At 40.6% G+C, this 18,241-nt stretch overlaps 1 protein-coding gene across 3 annotated transcripts in view; it reads right to left on the bottom strand.

Annotated features, from left to right (window-relative positions):
* Positions 1-18,241, bottom strand: part of LOC133981430 (septin-7-like) — a 51,158-nt gene that overhangs the window by 14,470 nt on the left and 18,447 nt on the right. For all 3 annotated transcript variants that reach the window (XM_062420108.1, XM_062420107.1, XM_062420109.1), the window contains exons 3-6: positions 12,194-12,300; positions 4,788-4,888; positions 4,532-4,666; positions 393-510 (exon numbers count right to left, since the gene is read on the bottom strand). In XM_062420108.1, coding sequence (XP_062276092.1) covers positions 393-510; positions 4,532-4,666; positions 4,788-4,888; positions 12,194-12,300 — 461 coding nt within the window. The remainder of the gene's footprint in view (positions 1-392; positions 511-4,531; positions 4,667-4,787; positions 4,889-12,193; positions 12,301-18,241) is intronic.

Here is an 18,241-nt window from a genome sequence, read left to right on the forward strand (position 1 = left end):
CTACACAAAAACAAAAATGTTAAAAAACAACTAGACGTAGAATTCAAATGTATCTGCTGAAACAATTTTTTGACCAGCAACAGCTTATACAATCCAAATTTTCTTGGATTCTTTTAACTTAAAAGCAAACCTGGCTAGCCATTTTGTCCTGCCTCCAGTTGTGCTAAGCTAATCACCTTCTTGCTCGAGCAGTAAATCAAGACCATTCTCAGGGAATATAATACCATGGTATTGATTTTCTCGATTTACAAGAGCATATAATGCCATTTCCCAAATTGTCTACCATTCATTTTTCTGTATACTACACATAGACAGAACAATATCATAGGTACCACATCTGCTACAAACTGTTTTACTACTGATATGACACACACATACAAACTCACAAATACCTGTTTCTTAAAAAGCTGGCACTCCTCTGGGGTCAGAGTGTCGGCTTTTGCAATAAGAGGAATGACATTGACTTTGTCATGGAGTCTCTTCATAAACTCGATGTCCAGTGGCTTCAGTCTGAAAGATAAACACAGACAAAGAACTGTAAGAATCAAAAACAACTGGAGTGCTCAACAGGGTTAATGTCAAGAAATGTTGTCCACGGCTGAATTAGACCTGAGGCTATTCACATTTCTAATTTTATGACCATCCATCAATCTGTGTGTGATAGCCTAGGTACAGGCTGTGGGCCTCTCAATCCTTATCAGGATGAGCATGAATGGATGGAAATGTGGGTTTGCTGATAATTACAGCTTAGAGGCAAGTGACGCATCCTGTGAAATCATTTACAAGAATGAATCTATAGAAAATGCCACACTGGCCCTCCTCAGTTTACTGCTGTTCGAAGCATGAAAGTATGTGCAGTTCAGTGGGTCACCAGCAGAGGGCCAAAGACACCCATCCATGTAGCCTTCAGCAAAGAAACAAAGAAAACCAAAGAACCCAGCTCTGGTGACAACTGATCGTTATGTCGTGCTGGGCTTGACGAGGGATTGTCTTTGTAACGTTGCTATAGGTTCTCCATCCCTGCCTGAATGACAAACAAGACTCCAATTCCCTTGTGTGGCCAGAGACAGAAGAGCATGAGGAGAGTGGGCTGTCTGCAAGTGTGGGCAGCCTATAGGGAAGTCCTTATATAATGCATAATAGGAGTAAAAAATATGTAAGATGACGCATGTTGTGTGGATGCAGTTCTATAATTAGTGTGTGTGTGTGTGTTTTTAGGGGGCGTGGGTAAAGGGGATGAGAGTAACTCATCCCAGGAATGCAGTTGTACTGAGAGGGCAACAAAACAGCTGTTCAGTGGTTCACCAGTTCATAGAGGGACATGGAGGGAAAGTATTAACTACTTCAGAAAAATGGGGTCAGGTTTGTGTACGATGTAGCATCAGAGGGGTCCCACAGTGAGTGTGGCCCCTGATAAAACAGGAGTCGTGGAGTCTGCTGTGTGGGCAGGGGGGAGACTTGAGATAGTGACTGTCAAGCCACTTCTAACCTCTTCAATCACAAACAGCCTGTGCACAGTGAAAGTGATTTATCAAAGCAGCAGTGAGAGGGCTGGACTAACATTTTGGAACATACAGTCTACCTCTAGGATTGTAAATTTACAGCTGCCGTAAAAGCAAAATTATGTATTACAAAGAGAAACAATTAAATGTGCTGACATTTACTGACTCATCGGTGCTTCAAGAGTTCATTTGCATCTGTATCAACAATTCTGGGATAAATAAGAGTATGTCATCACCATTTATTGTCATTTTTAGAGCTGTCAAATGCAGACGACTGTAGCAAACTGACTTTCAACATCCACTGTGTACTTACTGCATAAAGCTTAAAAGATACAGAATGATCTGTATGTTCACACTGAATGTAAACAAGGAACCTCTCTGTTGGTTTTATCCTTTGACAGAACAAATTTTATTTAAATAAAATGGTTATGTCCTCAAACATGTTGACAAAAGAGTGGGCAGTGTTACTTTGTGCAATTCTACTTTGGATGGCTGCAGTTGGCTGGTGTGTTTCAAGGCAAAGTTCAGTTAGATTTTTCTCAAAGCGAAGTCTCCGTCACGGCTGCAGTGGCCAACAATATCAAAGTGAGCTCACTGCAGTTTGTAACCATCTTTTGACAGCACCCTTCTGTTAAAAGTGGGAGGAAGATCTTCATTTAAAAACTGGTGATGTCTGCTGGGAAAGAATGTGTGAGCAGTCCAAAGTTTTCTTTTTAACATTAGATACCGGGAAGTAAAATTTAATTTGTTTCATGGAGTATAACTGACAGCAGAGGAGCTTCTCTCAGTGGAATCTTTTATTTTACTCTTGAATTAAATATAGAATAAAAGTATATTTGAAAGAAAACTCAGAGTGATTTTTTAATGGAGGGCTTTGTAGGAGAATCTAATCCAGTGTCTGACCGGTCTTTGACTTTCATTTTATATTTAAAAATGTCATCAGTTTTATTTTCGCCTTCTTGGATTGTGTTTATTATTGACTCCATTCACACTTTGCCATTCGATGCATCTTGGGGGGATGGAATAGAGAGCCAGATTGTTGATTTTTGCCTGAAAATGAAACAAAAAAACTGACCTGGTGGAAATTCTAAAATTCACTTAAGGAAAACTATTTGAGCTTACAATCTATCCTAATTGGTACAGTGTGTTGGTTCTCTCACAACGAGATCAGCTTTGACAGCCAGTAGTTAACCTAAAAATGTATTATTTTTGCCTCAAGACCAATGCAACACAGATCCAGAGAGTAAAGAGTATAAAGGACAAATCCCCCCTAAATACTTCCAACACTCTCAAAACCCATCTGTGGTCATGCACTTTAAATTCCTAGATGCATTTGTTATGTCTTGTGTATTTATCTTATTCTCATCATTGGCTAAATGTGGATATGATGCAGCATGAAGATATTTCATGCAAGTTGCAAGGACAGTTTTATGGCAGGAAATGTTTCAGTTTTCAGAAACACCAACTGTGAATATCAGAGATGATTTAGATCAGATTTAGCCGTCACTGAGCCGTGCTGATGGATTTTGGGCGGCGGAGAAAGCGAGGGGAGAGAGAGAGAGAGAGAGAAAAAGAGCTCCACATTTTTAATTGAGGCTGGTGCTGCAGCTATATTGAGAACACACACACACACACACACACACACACACACACACACACACACACACACACACACACACACACACACACACACACACACACACACACACACACACACACACACACACACACACACACACACACACACACACACACACACACACACACACACACACACACACGAGAGAAGACACAGTGTGTTTGTCTGAGATGAGAGGCCTGCTCCGAGCCTCTGCTGTGATTGGATGGCTTGGTGATGGAGAGCAGGAACTCTACTGAGCATGAGCAGAACTGGGTTATATAACCTTTGTGGGTCACATCACTGGCTGGCAGCCTCCTTGTCTGTGGCACACAAATACAAACATTCACTATAGCCTTTTGCTTCAGCTTGCGTGGCCATTAAAAGATACTGGAGCTGGGGGCGAGGTTAGAGCTTAGAGTGGCGGTCTTCAAACCGAACAGGGGTCAAAAAAATCAGTAGGTTTTAATCTAATAATAACAAACAGACTTGGACAGGAAGCATCTTCACCAGAATAAAACCACTTTCCTTCTTGCTGACTGCTGCCTCTAAAATGCTGGTTTCATCTTCCATTTTTAGGTGAAAGTACATGGTTGGAAACTTAAAGCTGCTATAACCAATACTTTTATATCACCATTGGATCAAATGACTGTGTAGTATAATGTGAAAGAGGTCTGTGGTAGTGATGAAACCACAGAGAGTTTTCACCTGACACTTTGGTTCCCTTCTGCTCTACAGAGCTTTTTACCTTTCAGCTCATTATTCTGGTTTTACTGTCTGTAGCTTGACTGTCTTGGTTCACTCTTATCAGTATAGATTCCAGTAGCAGGCAAGTAGATTCTAATAAACACATTGTACACTCCCTGTTCAACACCAAATAGCAGACTGATAAAGTTAGCGACTAGCTTGGTGAACATAGTGGAGCATATAGCAGCTAAAGAGCCAGATATTTTTCGGTTGGAGTTGGTTGACACCGAAACAGAGCTATAAGGAGAGTGAATATTGGTCTTGAAAATTAATGTTGTTCCATGTCAGCAGTATGTGTTTGCTTATGTAAAAGTCCACTTTTTTATTCCTTTATTACACAGCGACAGTTGAGAGATGACAGGAAACAGATGGGAGAAATATGGTTATGTGCCATGCATCTTAACAATTGGGCTACCAAGGGTGCAATGTGTTTCATTTTCTAAAAGCTGTACTGAGAGTTTCCACAGTACAGAACTGAAAATTGAAAGTCTGATGTGGTTAAAAATATTTAAAAGCATGTATCATAACTCTACAGCAGCCATTTTTGGCACAAACTAAAGAGACAGAACTATGAGGACACTGATTGTATTAGTGTCATATTAAGGTAATTTATTATTAATTTATATCATAGTCTTATTACATCAACATCTCATGCTTCACCTACCCGTGACCAGAGGGTGCGATGAAGTATAGGCAGCAGTGGACTCTGTTGTCTGGCATCGATCTGCGGTTGACCCTCGACTCTGCGTTCAGGAAGTCCTCGCACTTACTGTCGATGTAGTTTATAACAGGCTGCCAACTGGGAAGATTGTGGAAAACATGTCAAGCAAAAGGAAGAGTAGGAAAACATTAGATCGGGTTGCAAAATCTAATAACACTATTTCTCAACAAAAAGTCCAATTATGAGAGGACTCCCTCACCAGTTGCTGTTGTCCACCGCATCTCCAAACCCAGGTGTATCGACAATAGTGAGTGTCAGCTGGACCCCTCCTTCTTTGATCAGCACTTTGGACTGCTCCACCTGGAACACAAAAACCATTCACGCTGTTCAGTTCACAAGGGACAAAATTCTTGACTTGAATTCAGTCCTTGGCCTAGAACCAGCTGAATCTGAATGGAAACACATGTCTTTCATCTAAACTCTGGTTGCTCCAGTTTTCTGATAATCTTTCAGCACTTGTGCACACTTTGCAAATACACACAGAAACAATGGCCTAAGCTTTACATGCAGGTTCAACACAAACGAGCATGTTTTTTAAACTGTGATGATGTAAAAACTTATTTAAATATAGGTAACTCATGTTTCAGATGATAGTTTCCTTTCAGCAAATCCGAACACTAGTACAGTATTTTCAGATCTATGTGCAATCATCTGCATCACAACACAGAAATGTTGTGCAAGAAAGATGGTGACGTCACATGGTGCTTACACTGATGGAGAAAAGGCTGGTTTAAAAAGGTATACTATGCAGGATTTTTCTAAAAAACAATTAATAGTCTCATACAAAAAGAATCCCTGTAAATCACTTATGATTCTATTACTATTACTAGAAGTGTGTGGGTGTGAGGCTGGGACTTGTAGCATAGCGACCAGGTTACATCGTTGTCTCTGTCTCTCTCCCCTGCTCTGCTCTCTGTCTCTGTGTCATGGATGTGTAAAGAGCAGCAGGTCTGTGTGTCTGCTTGACCGAGGGCAGGGCTGAGCTACACACACACAGAGCAGAGAGGCCACAGCGGACAAGAAGAAGCTCTGCATTCACACAAAATCCTGCAATATGGCACCGTGTGTGGGTGTGTTGATTTATGCTTTAGAACAGGTGCTTTTTTTGCCAGCACCTGGTTAGGAGGGGCCAACTTTAAATGTGTGTTTACAAACAACAACCGAAAAATAGGATACCTTGCATGGGATACCTTTAAAAGAGAAGCTTAACACTAAATCCTTTTGAGTTTTCAGACAGAAACCCAAATTAATTTTAGATGCTGGGTGACTGCAAGAAGATGCAAGTAGATGCAGATTTCCCCTGAGTAGTGGGAACTGAAGGCTCTCTGACTCGATTTCATGAACATCTGGAGACAGGTAGGAAACAACTGGACTGGAGGAGTTTCTTGGAGCTATGATGAAGGTCCTATCAGTTATTTGTGAATTTCTGACAACATCCAAACTGTAATTACAATTAGAAACTCAGATTTTGCTGCATGTCATTCATTAAAAAACCTTTGAACTCTATGAACTTTACACAAAGACAATGGCTATTTGTGCTTTTCCTGATCTGCTCCGCAGAGTGACTGACATGTTTCCTTGCTGTGAGGTGAGTCAATCTAATGATTAATACTGGAGTGATTAAACCAACATTTACTGCTAATGTAGGAATCTTTCCCATCTCTACCATCCATCCCATATGGAACGTAGCATGAGGTCAGTCACAGTCTGAAGCTGTGCCGCAAACATGATACAGTGTAAGATCGCTACAGGTCACATCTGACGGTACACTGGACGTTCAGAGCAAATTAACACAGACAAATAAACTTTCATTCATCATTTAAATCATTTAAATTCTACTGAATAATGTGGGGCAAAAAAACCCCAAAAAACAACAACTAACTTTTATTCACTTTGAAAGACAGTAACCTGTATGAAAGATACTATCTAAATAAAGTTTGATTGACTGAAGTTGCACCTCAATATCTCTGCTGACTGAAATTTAATTAATTTAAAACAACTTCACCGAGGAAAATGCATTCAAGACTATCAAAAACAATGCAAGACATGTGTTTTGCTGCAAATGGCCTAAGATACACTGACTGTAAAGTCATGCAAGACTACCACTATATCAGGCATGTGTTGTTCGGTAATAATTTCACAAAAATACTATTTTCTATACTTGAAATGACACAAGAAAGGAAAACTAGTACTGCTAATGACTACTCTCAATGTCTGCAGCGCCACAGTTTGCTTTATGAGCCACAAAAGAACTTGAGAGCGGCTCAAGATAAAAACAGAAGGAGCAGACAAACAAAATCACTCCTTCTTGCTCTTCAGTCACATATATTCACATTCGCATCCATCATTTCCTGCAGCTCGTCTGCTGTTTCGCCGCATACTTTCACAAGGCCATCTAGTTATTTTAGGATCAGCCCTTTAACTCAAACTGCAGCCCTCTTGCTCTAAAACAAACATTCTTCAGCTTCCACAAACCTTCAGATAATCAGTCTGTCTTTACAGCTGAGCATATGTGTGTGTACATATGCTCATATATATATATATATATATCATGCACCACACTCATTTGACATATCTGAGCTTTATTGTGCCTATAGTGTGTGTGTAAGAGTGTGTTTTTGTACTGTTAGTGTTTGTGCGTGACATATCGCCCGTCTCAAAACCAAATCTGCTATTTCGACCGTTTCCGCGAAGAAAAACAGATTGGTAGAAAACCTCAAGAATGCCGTCAGACTCAACACCATCATTTAAAAGAAATCTGATCTTGGGGGAATGCGAGCGAGCGACAAACCTGAGAGATTGTTCTGGAATATAAATACTCTGACCCCCGTCTCTTCCCCTCAAGCCTCAGACCACAGCGCCCATGGCAAACACACACACAGACACTCTAACTGCTACTTGCAGGAGAATATGTGCCCGCGTTGAAGCCGACGGGGTTCACATGAGGTTCGATGTGAGCGACAGAGCAAAGAGGAGCTCGGAGCAAAAGGTTTCTTAATGTTTTCAATTTTTGGCCCGGCCAGAGTAAATGTAGTGCTGCTCTGGTGCAAAGCCTGAAACATAACAGAGCTGCTGTCATGTGGAGATGAAAAAGATATGGCAAAGTCACTGGATTTGTTTCTGCATTCCATAATTTAATAATAATCAAATAATTGAAGGATTGCATGGGTTACTATGTATTGAAGAAATGTATACCAAAACCTTACTTTGTCATCTTTACTTTGAGTATGGGTGTAAAAGTAGATTCTTGACGCTGGGAAAATCACTTTGACAAAAGAATGTAAGCTCAAGATCCACTTAACAGCTTCCCCCCAGAGCTTTCATTTAGTCTCACAGCCTTCCATCAGCAAATAGTCTCCTCAGTTGTCATAGCGTTGATACTCAGACCACCTGATGATAACTGAGGAGGACAGTGAGATGCGATGAAAGCTCTGGAAAAGTAAGTAAGCAGATCTCAAGTTAAGATTAAAGGAATTTGGCAGCTTTGATACTCAGTGCAATCTACATATTTAGAGGGCACCAAAACAGTGTTGAGGTTCAATATCAAGCCGAAGAAATCAGATGAAACAGGTGATTGAATGATTAGGATGTTGTGCCTATACACAAGCTTTTGTTTTTAATCCATCCTTATCTACTGTTTACAATATAAAAGGTATCAGCATCAAGTTGTCTTTCTTCACAACTCTCCAGTTAAAAAATGCGGGTTCATCCAAATTATAAAAAAAACAACCTGTCTTACCTCCAGTAAGTTTGAGTCAAAACTATCAAAAAGCAAAAGTTGGCACTGAATGTCTGTTGTTTCTTGTATACTTTTTAACAGCAGATCATTTATTTAAAGGTACATTGTTTAGGATTTAGTGACATCTAGCAGTGAAGTCGCATATTGCAACAAACTGAATACACCTCCCCTACCCCTTCTAAATGCTGGAGAACCTACAGTGGCCATGAAACTTGTGAAAAACTAGAAAAAGGCCCTTCTCTAGAGCCAGTGCTTGGTTTGTTTGCTCTGGGCTACTGTAGAAACATAGCAGTGCAACATGGTGGGCTTTGTGGAAGAGGACCCGCTCCCTATGTGGATATGAAGGGCTCATTTTAAGATAACAAAAACACAACTATTATTATTTTAAGGTGATTTTATATGATCTGACATATTATGTGTGTGTGTGTGTGTGTGTGTGTGTGTGTGTGTGTGTGTGTGGAGGCAGTCTTCATGATTAGGCAAAGAATTTATTAATCAATTTATTAATCATGTCTCGAGCATTATGTTTGCTCGAGTCTAGTGTAAGTGTAAGTGTGTGTGTGTGTGTGTGTGTGTGTGTGTGTGTGTGTGTGTGTGTGTGTGTGTGTGTGGGTAGGTTGGTGTTATATTTCATGGGAGCATTCTTGCCCTGCTCCTGACCCTCTCAGACCTCAGGGGGAATATGGGGACTTTCACCCAGTTCCCTGTTTTTCTTTGTCTCCTTCTCCCGTCACCTCTTACTAACCCCTGACTCCTTCAGTCCTCACACACTAGTTTTACTCCTACTTTCCGCCTCCACTACTTCCTTTTGTCCTCACCTTCTACCTGCATCCCTCCACCACTCGCCCACAACTCCTCTTTCCTCCACATTGTACACTCTCCATCTTCTAGTCTTCCTTCACAAGCCCTTCTCCCTTTTCCCAAACTGCTTCTCCTCCCTCCCTCTGTCCTCTGCTCCCCACTGCTGCTCCAGATGCAGCCTCCCTCCTCCTCTTCCTCAGTTTGTCATGACCATAAAAGGACAAAACTAGGCCCTGTGGCCTTGCTGTTTCTCTCTTAGTTCCTTGATCCTTCTTTCTCGCTCTGCTTTTCCACGATACTCCAATCCCTCTCCAGAACCTCCGACTCCCTCCCTCCTTTCCCCTCTCTGCACATTAGCCTTTTACCCTCAGTGTGAAAACCAACCAATGTATCTTTGAAGCCTGATAATATTTATGTTTGAAGACGTAAGCAGCAACATTTTCTTCAGAAGGAATGCATACACGTAGTAATTCATTCAATACTGAGCATCACTGTGTCTCTTATCACGTACTTCCATTAGGACAATTCTGTGTAGTACACTGTGTACACTATGTACTTACTTACGTAGTGCGCAAATTTTGATAGGGTACTGTTGTCTCAAATCAAAAACGGCCATTATGCACTTACCAGAAGTGATGATTAGCTAGTTAGCAAGCTAGTGTTAGCATTTGCGTTATCGTTTGCTGTACCAAATCATTTACAACGTTCTTGGCCACTATTTCATTCATTTCGTAGCCAAGATGGCGACCACTGAGGGCAAGAAGTGTCCATAGTTCCACACTCAACTTTTTGACCGTTATGAGTGCACTGCATTTTACCATACTTCTTGGTGTGAACGCACTTGTGCACTCAAAATATTAAGTCTAAGTACAGAAGTATGTGATTTGGAACACAGCACAGCTCTTGAGCAGAGTGTACCAATATTTTGGGAGATCAACCATTAATCAAATTACCTTTACAGTTATCTAAAGTGAGTAACAAACAAAACTGCATAGGATTTCTTTCTAACCCAACATCTGAAGAGCTTCCACAGATTGGATGTTGGTTATGTTACGATGATAGAGCGGTGAGAGAACAACCTCTGATGAGAACAGATAACAAAAAGGTCGAATCAGGTCCGTTCAATGTTTGAAAAAAGGTAGCGTCTAAGGATACTGAAATGTTGACTCATATTTTTCTAAGTGATCATTTTAAGTCTTTTGACAAATGAAGTGAAATGAGAGAGCACGTCATGCATTTGCATCAAAACGTGCACACACCTGACAGGCAATTTGGGTAATACGCGATTTCTTATTTTTTCGTCTAAACTGCCACTACCACACAACCAAAACAAACAACTGTTCTTTCAAACTTTCTGTCAGTTTCTGTCATTGACTCATTACAAATTAACAACTAGGCAGCTCTCAAATGTCCGTCTTTGGACATATCGGTGCATTTTTTTCACTTTGGTCACATCTTTTCAATGTTTGATCTTGCCCTAAGTGTGTGGAAGATCTAAATACAGCTAAATTAAACAATGTAATAGCACACAAGCTCAACATATGTCTGGAAACTTTGACCAGACTTTACTTTGTGTACAGATTGTTTTTATTAGATGCGCGTAATCTATCAAAGTATTTTCACCCTTGATCTGATATATTCACTTTCCAACATAATACAGCTGCAAGGAGCGTGCTCATTTTACAGTAGATGTGCTTTAAATACAGCGTATTTAAAAAAAAAAAGATGTTTGACAGCTACACAAAGAAAAGCTTCATCTGTTCTCGAATGGTCATTTATAATGTTTTGTTCGGTGTGCAGAATGTGTGAAGGGAGGAGTGTCCGTGTGGATGTGTTGTGACAGGAATGTGTTGACAGTCTTTTTCCAGCTGGCAGCAGAACTTCAGAGCAGCAGCAGTTCCTCAACAGCAGGTGGTGGACTGTTACTACCCTGAAAATAAGACTGAATCGCAAAATTTGGCATTAACTGATTAACCGTGAGCAAAGTCTTCAGGCATGTTTTCAATAAAATATGCTTATTTTAGAGTTGTTAAATCTGTTAGTTGGTAGCGCGTCCTTGTAGTTGTCCCCTTTCTTGGATAGCGAGTTCTGGGACCAAATTAGAGCACTTTCATGCCAGTGAACATTGCCAGTGCTTCTGGGCCGTAAGGTATTAAAGGTTATTTCTGCTGTAACTATCTTGAACTGCATGTTTCCTCATCAGTCCCTGTCCCTATCTCTCAAAACAACAGGATACTCATTTTGAGCTAAACTAGGCCATCTCTATGTGAGGTCATCAGCCAGTCATCACGCTCTTACAATAGCTGTCACTTCTTCTTCTGAGGAGGAGATAAACGTGTGTGACATAGTGTGTGTCCCAAGTTCCTTAAATTGCATCCATGTATCCCTCACTTGCAATTTAAAGAGATATGAGATGTCGTTTCCTCCGAAGCGTCATGTGAAGCAACGTTTGTTTCGGGAAAAATATAAATGATATAACTCATATCAACCCTGATGCTTGGGAATTTGCAGCCTCATATGTAACAGAATGGAAATGACGATAAATGATGTAAAATATAAATGTGTTTAAAACATGTTCATTTTTTTCCATTATAACATATAATATCCATCTATAATAGCTAATGGGGAAAAACAGATCATGAAAAGAAAAATCTGTCTAATAAATGAAGAAAGTCGTTAATGGTTATTTTGTTGATCAGACTGCGATAAACACATTTTTAACATGATGGTGAATCAGAAAACAAATCAAATATAAAACCTGGGAGTGATATACTTGACTTTTATCAGTATCCACTTCAGTTTGACACTGCAGAGATGCTGTGATGTATCAGATCAGTCCGAACAGCTGCAGCAACCAATCAATGAATACAGGGGCGTGTCAGCTGGTAAAAGACTTCCTCGCTCATAGCTCCTCAGAGATCAGTCCTCGATTCTCAAAGCCAAAATAAGAGACTTGGAACGGCCGTCAAAACGTTAGTTTGGAAAAACTTCCGGTTCAGGTGAGGAGCGACGAAACATCACCTACCTACCTGAAGTGAACTTTGAAAAACAGTAGTAAAGCTCACCTGCACAGTCTTCTTGATGCGCTGGGACGGCCCCGGGTAATCCTTGGAGTACAAGTCGGTCAGGAACAGGGAGTTTATGAGTGTTGATTTACCAAGACCGGATTCACCTGAGGACAAGCACAGCAATTCAACCGCGTTACACATCAAACTGATAAAAATACTCATTTTGTGGCAAGGTAATAAAAACAAGGCACTTAAAATTTTATTTGACAGAAGCGCAGGAAATGGAAAGACCGCCTACTGGCCGCATTTTATGTGCCTGTGTGCTTACGCTATACACGCATTAAAAACCATATTCAACCATGCACACACACACACAAGGCCTGGAGCAGAGAAAGTAAAGGAGATTCATTGTCCGAGAGGGAAAAGGTCAGGAGCTCGTCTGCCAGCAAGAAAAGCTTTGTGATTGAGGGAATAAAACATTTCCTCTCCACCTCCTGCTCACTCTCTCCTACTCACCATCCCAATCCATCCACTCGTACTCCACCCCTCCCACTCACAGCTTCCCTTTTCTCTCTTTACCGTGCCAATTTTCCATCCCCTGCTCCCATGCTAACGTTAGGTGGCGGCGACGCAAACACACAGTTAACATTTACTCAACAGAGAAGCGCAGCCACTTCAAACATACACATTGCATACACTCTCACACACACACAATGCTGTGATTAATGGCCAAGCATCTGGCTCGTGTCTTGTGAAAAGGCAACTGGAGGAGTGTTCGGTTGGAGGGGAAAGAGGGCCGCTTGTCCTAGTAAGACCTCTGACTGACTCCCACCACGCCATCACGCTGCTTTTCAGCCTTTGAAAAACTGAAGCTGGCACTACCCTGGTGACTGTGACTAAACATGAACAAAGTGTGTGTACACGGTAGATGGAGGGGGTGTAGGGTACTAAAATCTGAGAATTAAGAGAAAGGATACAGAGCATTGAGAAAACACCAGAGGTTGCATATACATTTACAATATCAATGTGTGAATCCAATTTCAAACAAAACAGCAATATGTTGTCGCAATTCTAGGACAATTATCTTCAATATATCAATTAATAGCAATGTAACAATAAGGGTTAGTTCCTCTGTTAACTCCAGACTATGAACAGCTGTACCCGTCAGGTTGTAAAACTTATATGGTGAACACCTCCAAGGAGCTGTGTCATTTAGATCTATAGTTTGGGGCAATTCAGTCTGCAAAAAACAATGCCAGAAGGCAAAATGTCTTGAGGTTGATCATTTTGTAAAACCCATAAAGAGAGAAAAGGAAAATCTTTCAGGTTTGACAAGCTGGATGAACTCTCAACTAATGTTTAGCCTAATCCATAACTAAAACAATAACTTTTTAAATGATTATTCAAATATTTATGGCTTAATTTGCTGACAATCAGCAGATTGCTTTGGCACAAACTTGACATTGAGGGCAGGGATTCCACATTTCTTCTGTCAGTGGTTTACCCCATTTACTCTGTTACCATTTACAGTGTTTTGCTGTGAAATGTAAATTTATGTGCAGCTTTTTGTTCTGAAACCATTTTCATTTGGTGGAGAAAACAAAACTAACCTTGAAGTGACAGTAAGTATGCTGACATAGAATATAAATGGTTCCTTTGAATGTCTGTATTGCAAACAGACATTCAGTCAAAGAAATCAAGCTGCTCTTGACAGCTGAGAAAAATATGCATAGTGTGGCCAAACTTGTATGACTTTCGCAAGCATCTGTGTTCAGTCTGAAAGCAGAAGTTTGGAAGTTTTCCATTTCACAATGATAATCAGATGGTTCTCCAATCATCATGTATTGATGAGCAATTCTGTCCCAGGTCTTGTTTTCAGTATTTGGGGCTTTTGAAAGTAGTGCTTCTGGTTGAGGGTCAGTCAGCTCAAATGTTACTTTTTACAATTTCACTGTAAAAATGTTTGGCTTTAAGCACCATTTCCCAGGTAGATTTTATGTATGGGAATATAAATTCTCCATTTATGTCTTTTAAATCAGCCACCTGCTGAGGGGGAACATCTGCAGGGAGAACTGTTTCATTCTTTCTTTTAATGGGACATCTGTGGTTACCATCAGTCCATGTTGACCCAGGGTGAAGCCTCGCTGGATTCCAGTCTTTACCCCTTTTTAACCCTTTGGCTTCCCCCTGTGTGTGTTTGTCCAGTTATGGATGATATTCTGTCTCTGTGTGAGTTATGAACCGCACTTTGTCTGTCTCCTGCTGTCTCTGCAGCCGACTCACCCGTTTGACAGAGCGTTTGGAGTTTGCACACACACACACACACACACACACACACAGACACACACACACAAAAGGCCATTTCATAACGAGAGACCACATATGTAAAAAAACCCTTCTCCTCCACTGTGCTGGGTAAAATGCTCCCAGCCCTTCAAAGGAGGGAAGGCTAAGTGTGTGTTTTGGAGTAAATATATACCCCTAATGCTGAACTTTGTGTCTGCCCCTCTTGTTCGCTTTGCTCTTGGTGTGTCAATTGGTAGGTTAGTGTCATTACTGATACTAACTCAACAAAACAAACAGCAGGAAAGAAGGTGAACGTGTAACCTAACAATGACCCCAGCCAAACCAAAAACCAATTTAAAGTGCGATAGATTAATGACGGAACATCTAAAGAAACAATATAGATCGACTGTGGCTAGCTGAAATATCTACAATTATGCATAAGGGCCACTTTAGAGCAATAAGAATACATTAATCCTAAAGATAGCTTTTAAGTAATGAAACTCAGTCATGTTCGAGGTAGTGTGCAATCTATTTAATGTATGCTATGCTGAATAATTTTAGCTTTATGGAAAAGTACATTTCATCATTATTTCTCTGATTACATTCACTCTAAAAGCTAACTTTTAGCTTGCTAGTTGGCTAATGAATGTATTTGGTTAGCTAACCATCGCTGTTTTGTTCAAAGCATATTTATTTAATGACAAAACAGGCCACGTCCTGTATTTACAATGCACTTCTACATCTAAAGACACAGGTAAGTAAAAACTACTTTTTCCTTATCTGTGTCCTTGTTAATTGTAGTGTTTTTTTGATGACTCATCCTACTGTGACTATCCATTCTAATGTGATTTGAAACCACATTTAACTGTTAGCTTGTGGGTCGTAGTAGCAGGTGTGTGTTTGAGTGTCAGTGGGTAAAAAAAGAAGAAGAAGAAATTAAGTTCTTCCTGGGAGTCACAGATGGGGCACAGACACATTAGGAGGTGCAGAAACACAATGGAGAGTGTATGAAAACATGATGATCCACCTTATTTCATATTAATTATTTAAAATAATAAAATGTTATCTTATGATCCACCGCTCTCTGCCTCGCCTTTTAAATGCCAATGACATGAGTAAACTTTATGATGTGTTTCCCCAACATCAACTTCTCTGATGGGCTTCTCACATTCAAAATAACATTCTTCTTTCATGCCTCCCCACCTGTTTTAAGACAGATTGCTCGCCGCCCTATATCTTCCTGACATTTAGAAGTGAACCTCACTGGGTTGCTTGTGTGAAAGCAGGGTCATGCTGGCATTTTAGGACAGAAAGTCATGGGTCAGAGGTTTCACTTTCTGTTCCTGACAGGCTCTGTCTGTGGTCTGGCTGAAAACACCAGTCTGTGGTGAAGATGTGATACTGACATCTGTCAACCCTAAACAAGCTAAACCCTGGACTGAGCTCACCTAACATCCTACTGTCGAAGTGTCTTAGTGTATCCTGAACAAACATCACGCTGGCTGCTCAAACTGAACCAAACTGGTTCTACAAACACTGTAATGTTTGGCGCAAACAAAGCAGCGAGGAGCATCAATCTCTGTATCTCTTTCTACTGGCATGGAAAAATGTAACAAAATAGATACATTTATTGCTAGCTTGCTGACTAAGTTTTATAACCAACAGAACAAGACTTAAACATTGGGATCTCCATTTGTGGGATTAATAAGCAAACCGATTCTAAAAGTTAACATTAGTTATTAATGAGTGTGCAGCAGGACTTGTAGCTAAAAATGACAGGTTAGTTTCTCTGACTGAGAGATCCGCAGTGTGACAGATGCTTCAGTCAGTCACAGCGGTAGTCTGAGGCCCCCCGAGGGCAGGTCTGTCCCAATTAGCCTCCCTCTTTCAGCTTTAATTAAATATTGGTTCCACATGACAAGTGGAAGTGCAGTGCCGGGTCTGATAGACTAATGACCTGAGCGTCAGTGATGGATGACTGACCCTTCCCTTCCTCTTCCTCTCACAGTGAGCCATCGCTTCATCTCTCTTCAGCCTCCAACCAACCACATTACATTTTGCATTTCTCCAGTCGCTCTGTTTTGTTCTTCAGCTCTCGTAACATTAATTTAAGGAGGAGTCTACGCCCATTTCTTTATACATATACTCACAAGTTCATTTTGTTTACTGTATTTCTCTCTCACTGCTGGGTTCTGGTGTTTTCAGTGCGGGGTGGCCACACCTAATTTGTTCTTGACGAGCCTGCAGGGAGATAGCATCATTTGTGGGGCACAGTGTTTTTCCTGTTCTCTTATTGTGATCATTCTTGCCATTTGAGCTAAATTAAACCATCGTGCGCTACACAAAGAACAAAGAACACAGAACACTTTTGAAAGAAGAAAGCCAGGGACAGACGTAGACACACATATTCTGATTGCAGCATCTCCTCTCCTCCTCTGACTTCCATTTAAATAATATGTTTGGAAATACCTGACACAGTCGATACTGGAACGACCTGGGTTGTGGCTGAAAACTACAAGTTTGAAAATGAAAGAAGTTATGTTAGAAATGTTAGAAAAGGGTGAGGTTATTAGACCTTTGTAGCGCCTGTCTCTGCTGGAGGCTAGCAGCTCCAGGATACATTAACTGCTACTAGCATAACACACCCCAATCTCTAACCTGTCGCTAAACTGTGGCGGGTCGAGTTGCACTGTGGGTAATGTAGGCGCCAGGTTTTGATAAGGAAGATGTTTGATTATTCTGATGCCTCCATTTAAATCCTTAATATTTGGGATTTGTTCTGGTGATTGCGCTTTAATCTATGTACATACTGAATGTATTATTGTTTTGTTATGTTTTTGCACACGACTTTAGTCCTCAATTAACTGGGGTTTTGTTTAGTTAGTGACTCTGCAGTCTCCACACACACCACACACACACACACACACACACACACACACACACACACACACACACACACACACACACACACACACACACACACACACACACACACACACACACACACACACACACACACACACACACACACACACACACACACACACACACACACACACACACACACACACACACACACACACGTTACTGTAAGTGCAATAAAAGCCAAAGCTGATATGAGTAATTTATCAAAACACCTGTCAGACAAGCAGAAACACGTTCAGATGTGATATTTCCACCTGCTTTGCCTGCAGTGGCCCATCTACCACTGGTATGCTTTACAGAGCCACGGTGTGCTGCTCTAGCTAATAACTAACTGCTATGAACGAGCTAAAGCGAAAGCTTTCTGCATGTTGCCTAATTGTTTAGCTTTGTTTGCATCGTGTAATAAAACCAGTCAAATTGTTGTAAACTCAGCTACTAGCGGCAGGCAGTGAATCACAGAATCATTACAGGGAGTAGGACGGAGGACAGGAAGAGGGACTGATACTGACTGTTGACATATTGAGTATATACTGATTTTGCTGTGGTAAACGTCACTGTTGCTGCTCTAGAAACCATATTTAGTAATGTTTAAAATACAAATCAACTCTGATCCTGCTTTGAATTTATTTTCAATAATAAATAGAACCCGAAATTCTTCAGTAATGAAAAAGAACAAGTGTATTGATATCTTTATCAATGCCAGACTGATAAAAGATAAAGATACAATTCTATCCACATCCATTTCTACAAATCACAGTTCAAAAGCCTTCACTAGAATAATTTTTTACCAATGTTATTTTGTGCGACTGCTCATAAAAATGTGAAGAATTACTTCAGGACATACTTACTTCATCAGTGAGCATTTGTTTCACTTTTTTCTCGCTTATGTCAGAG

Source organism: Scomber scombrus, chromosome 6, assembly GCF_963691925.1.
Source record: "Scomber scombrus chromosome 6, fScoSco1.1, whole genome shotgun sequence".
NCBI classification, from domain to species: Eukaryota; Metazoa; Chordata; class Actinopteri; order Scombriformes; family Scombridae; genus Scomber; species Scomber scombrus.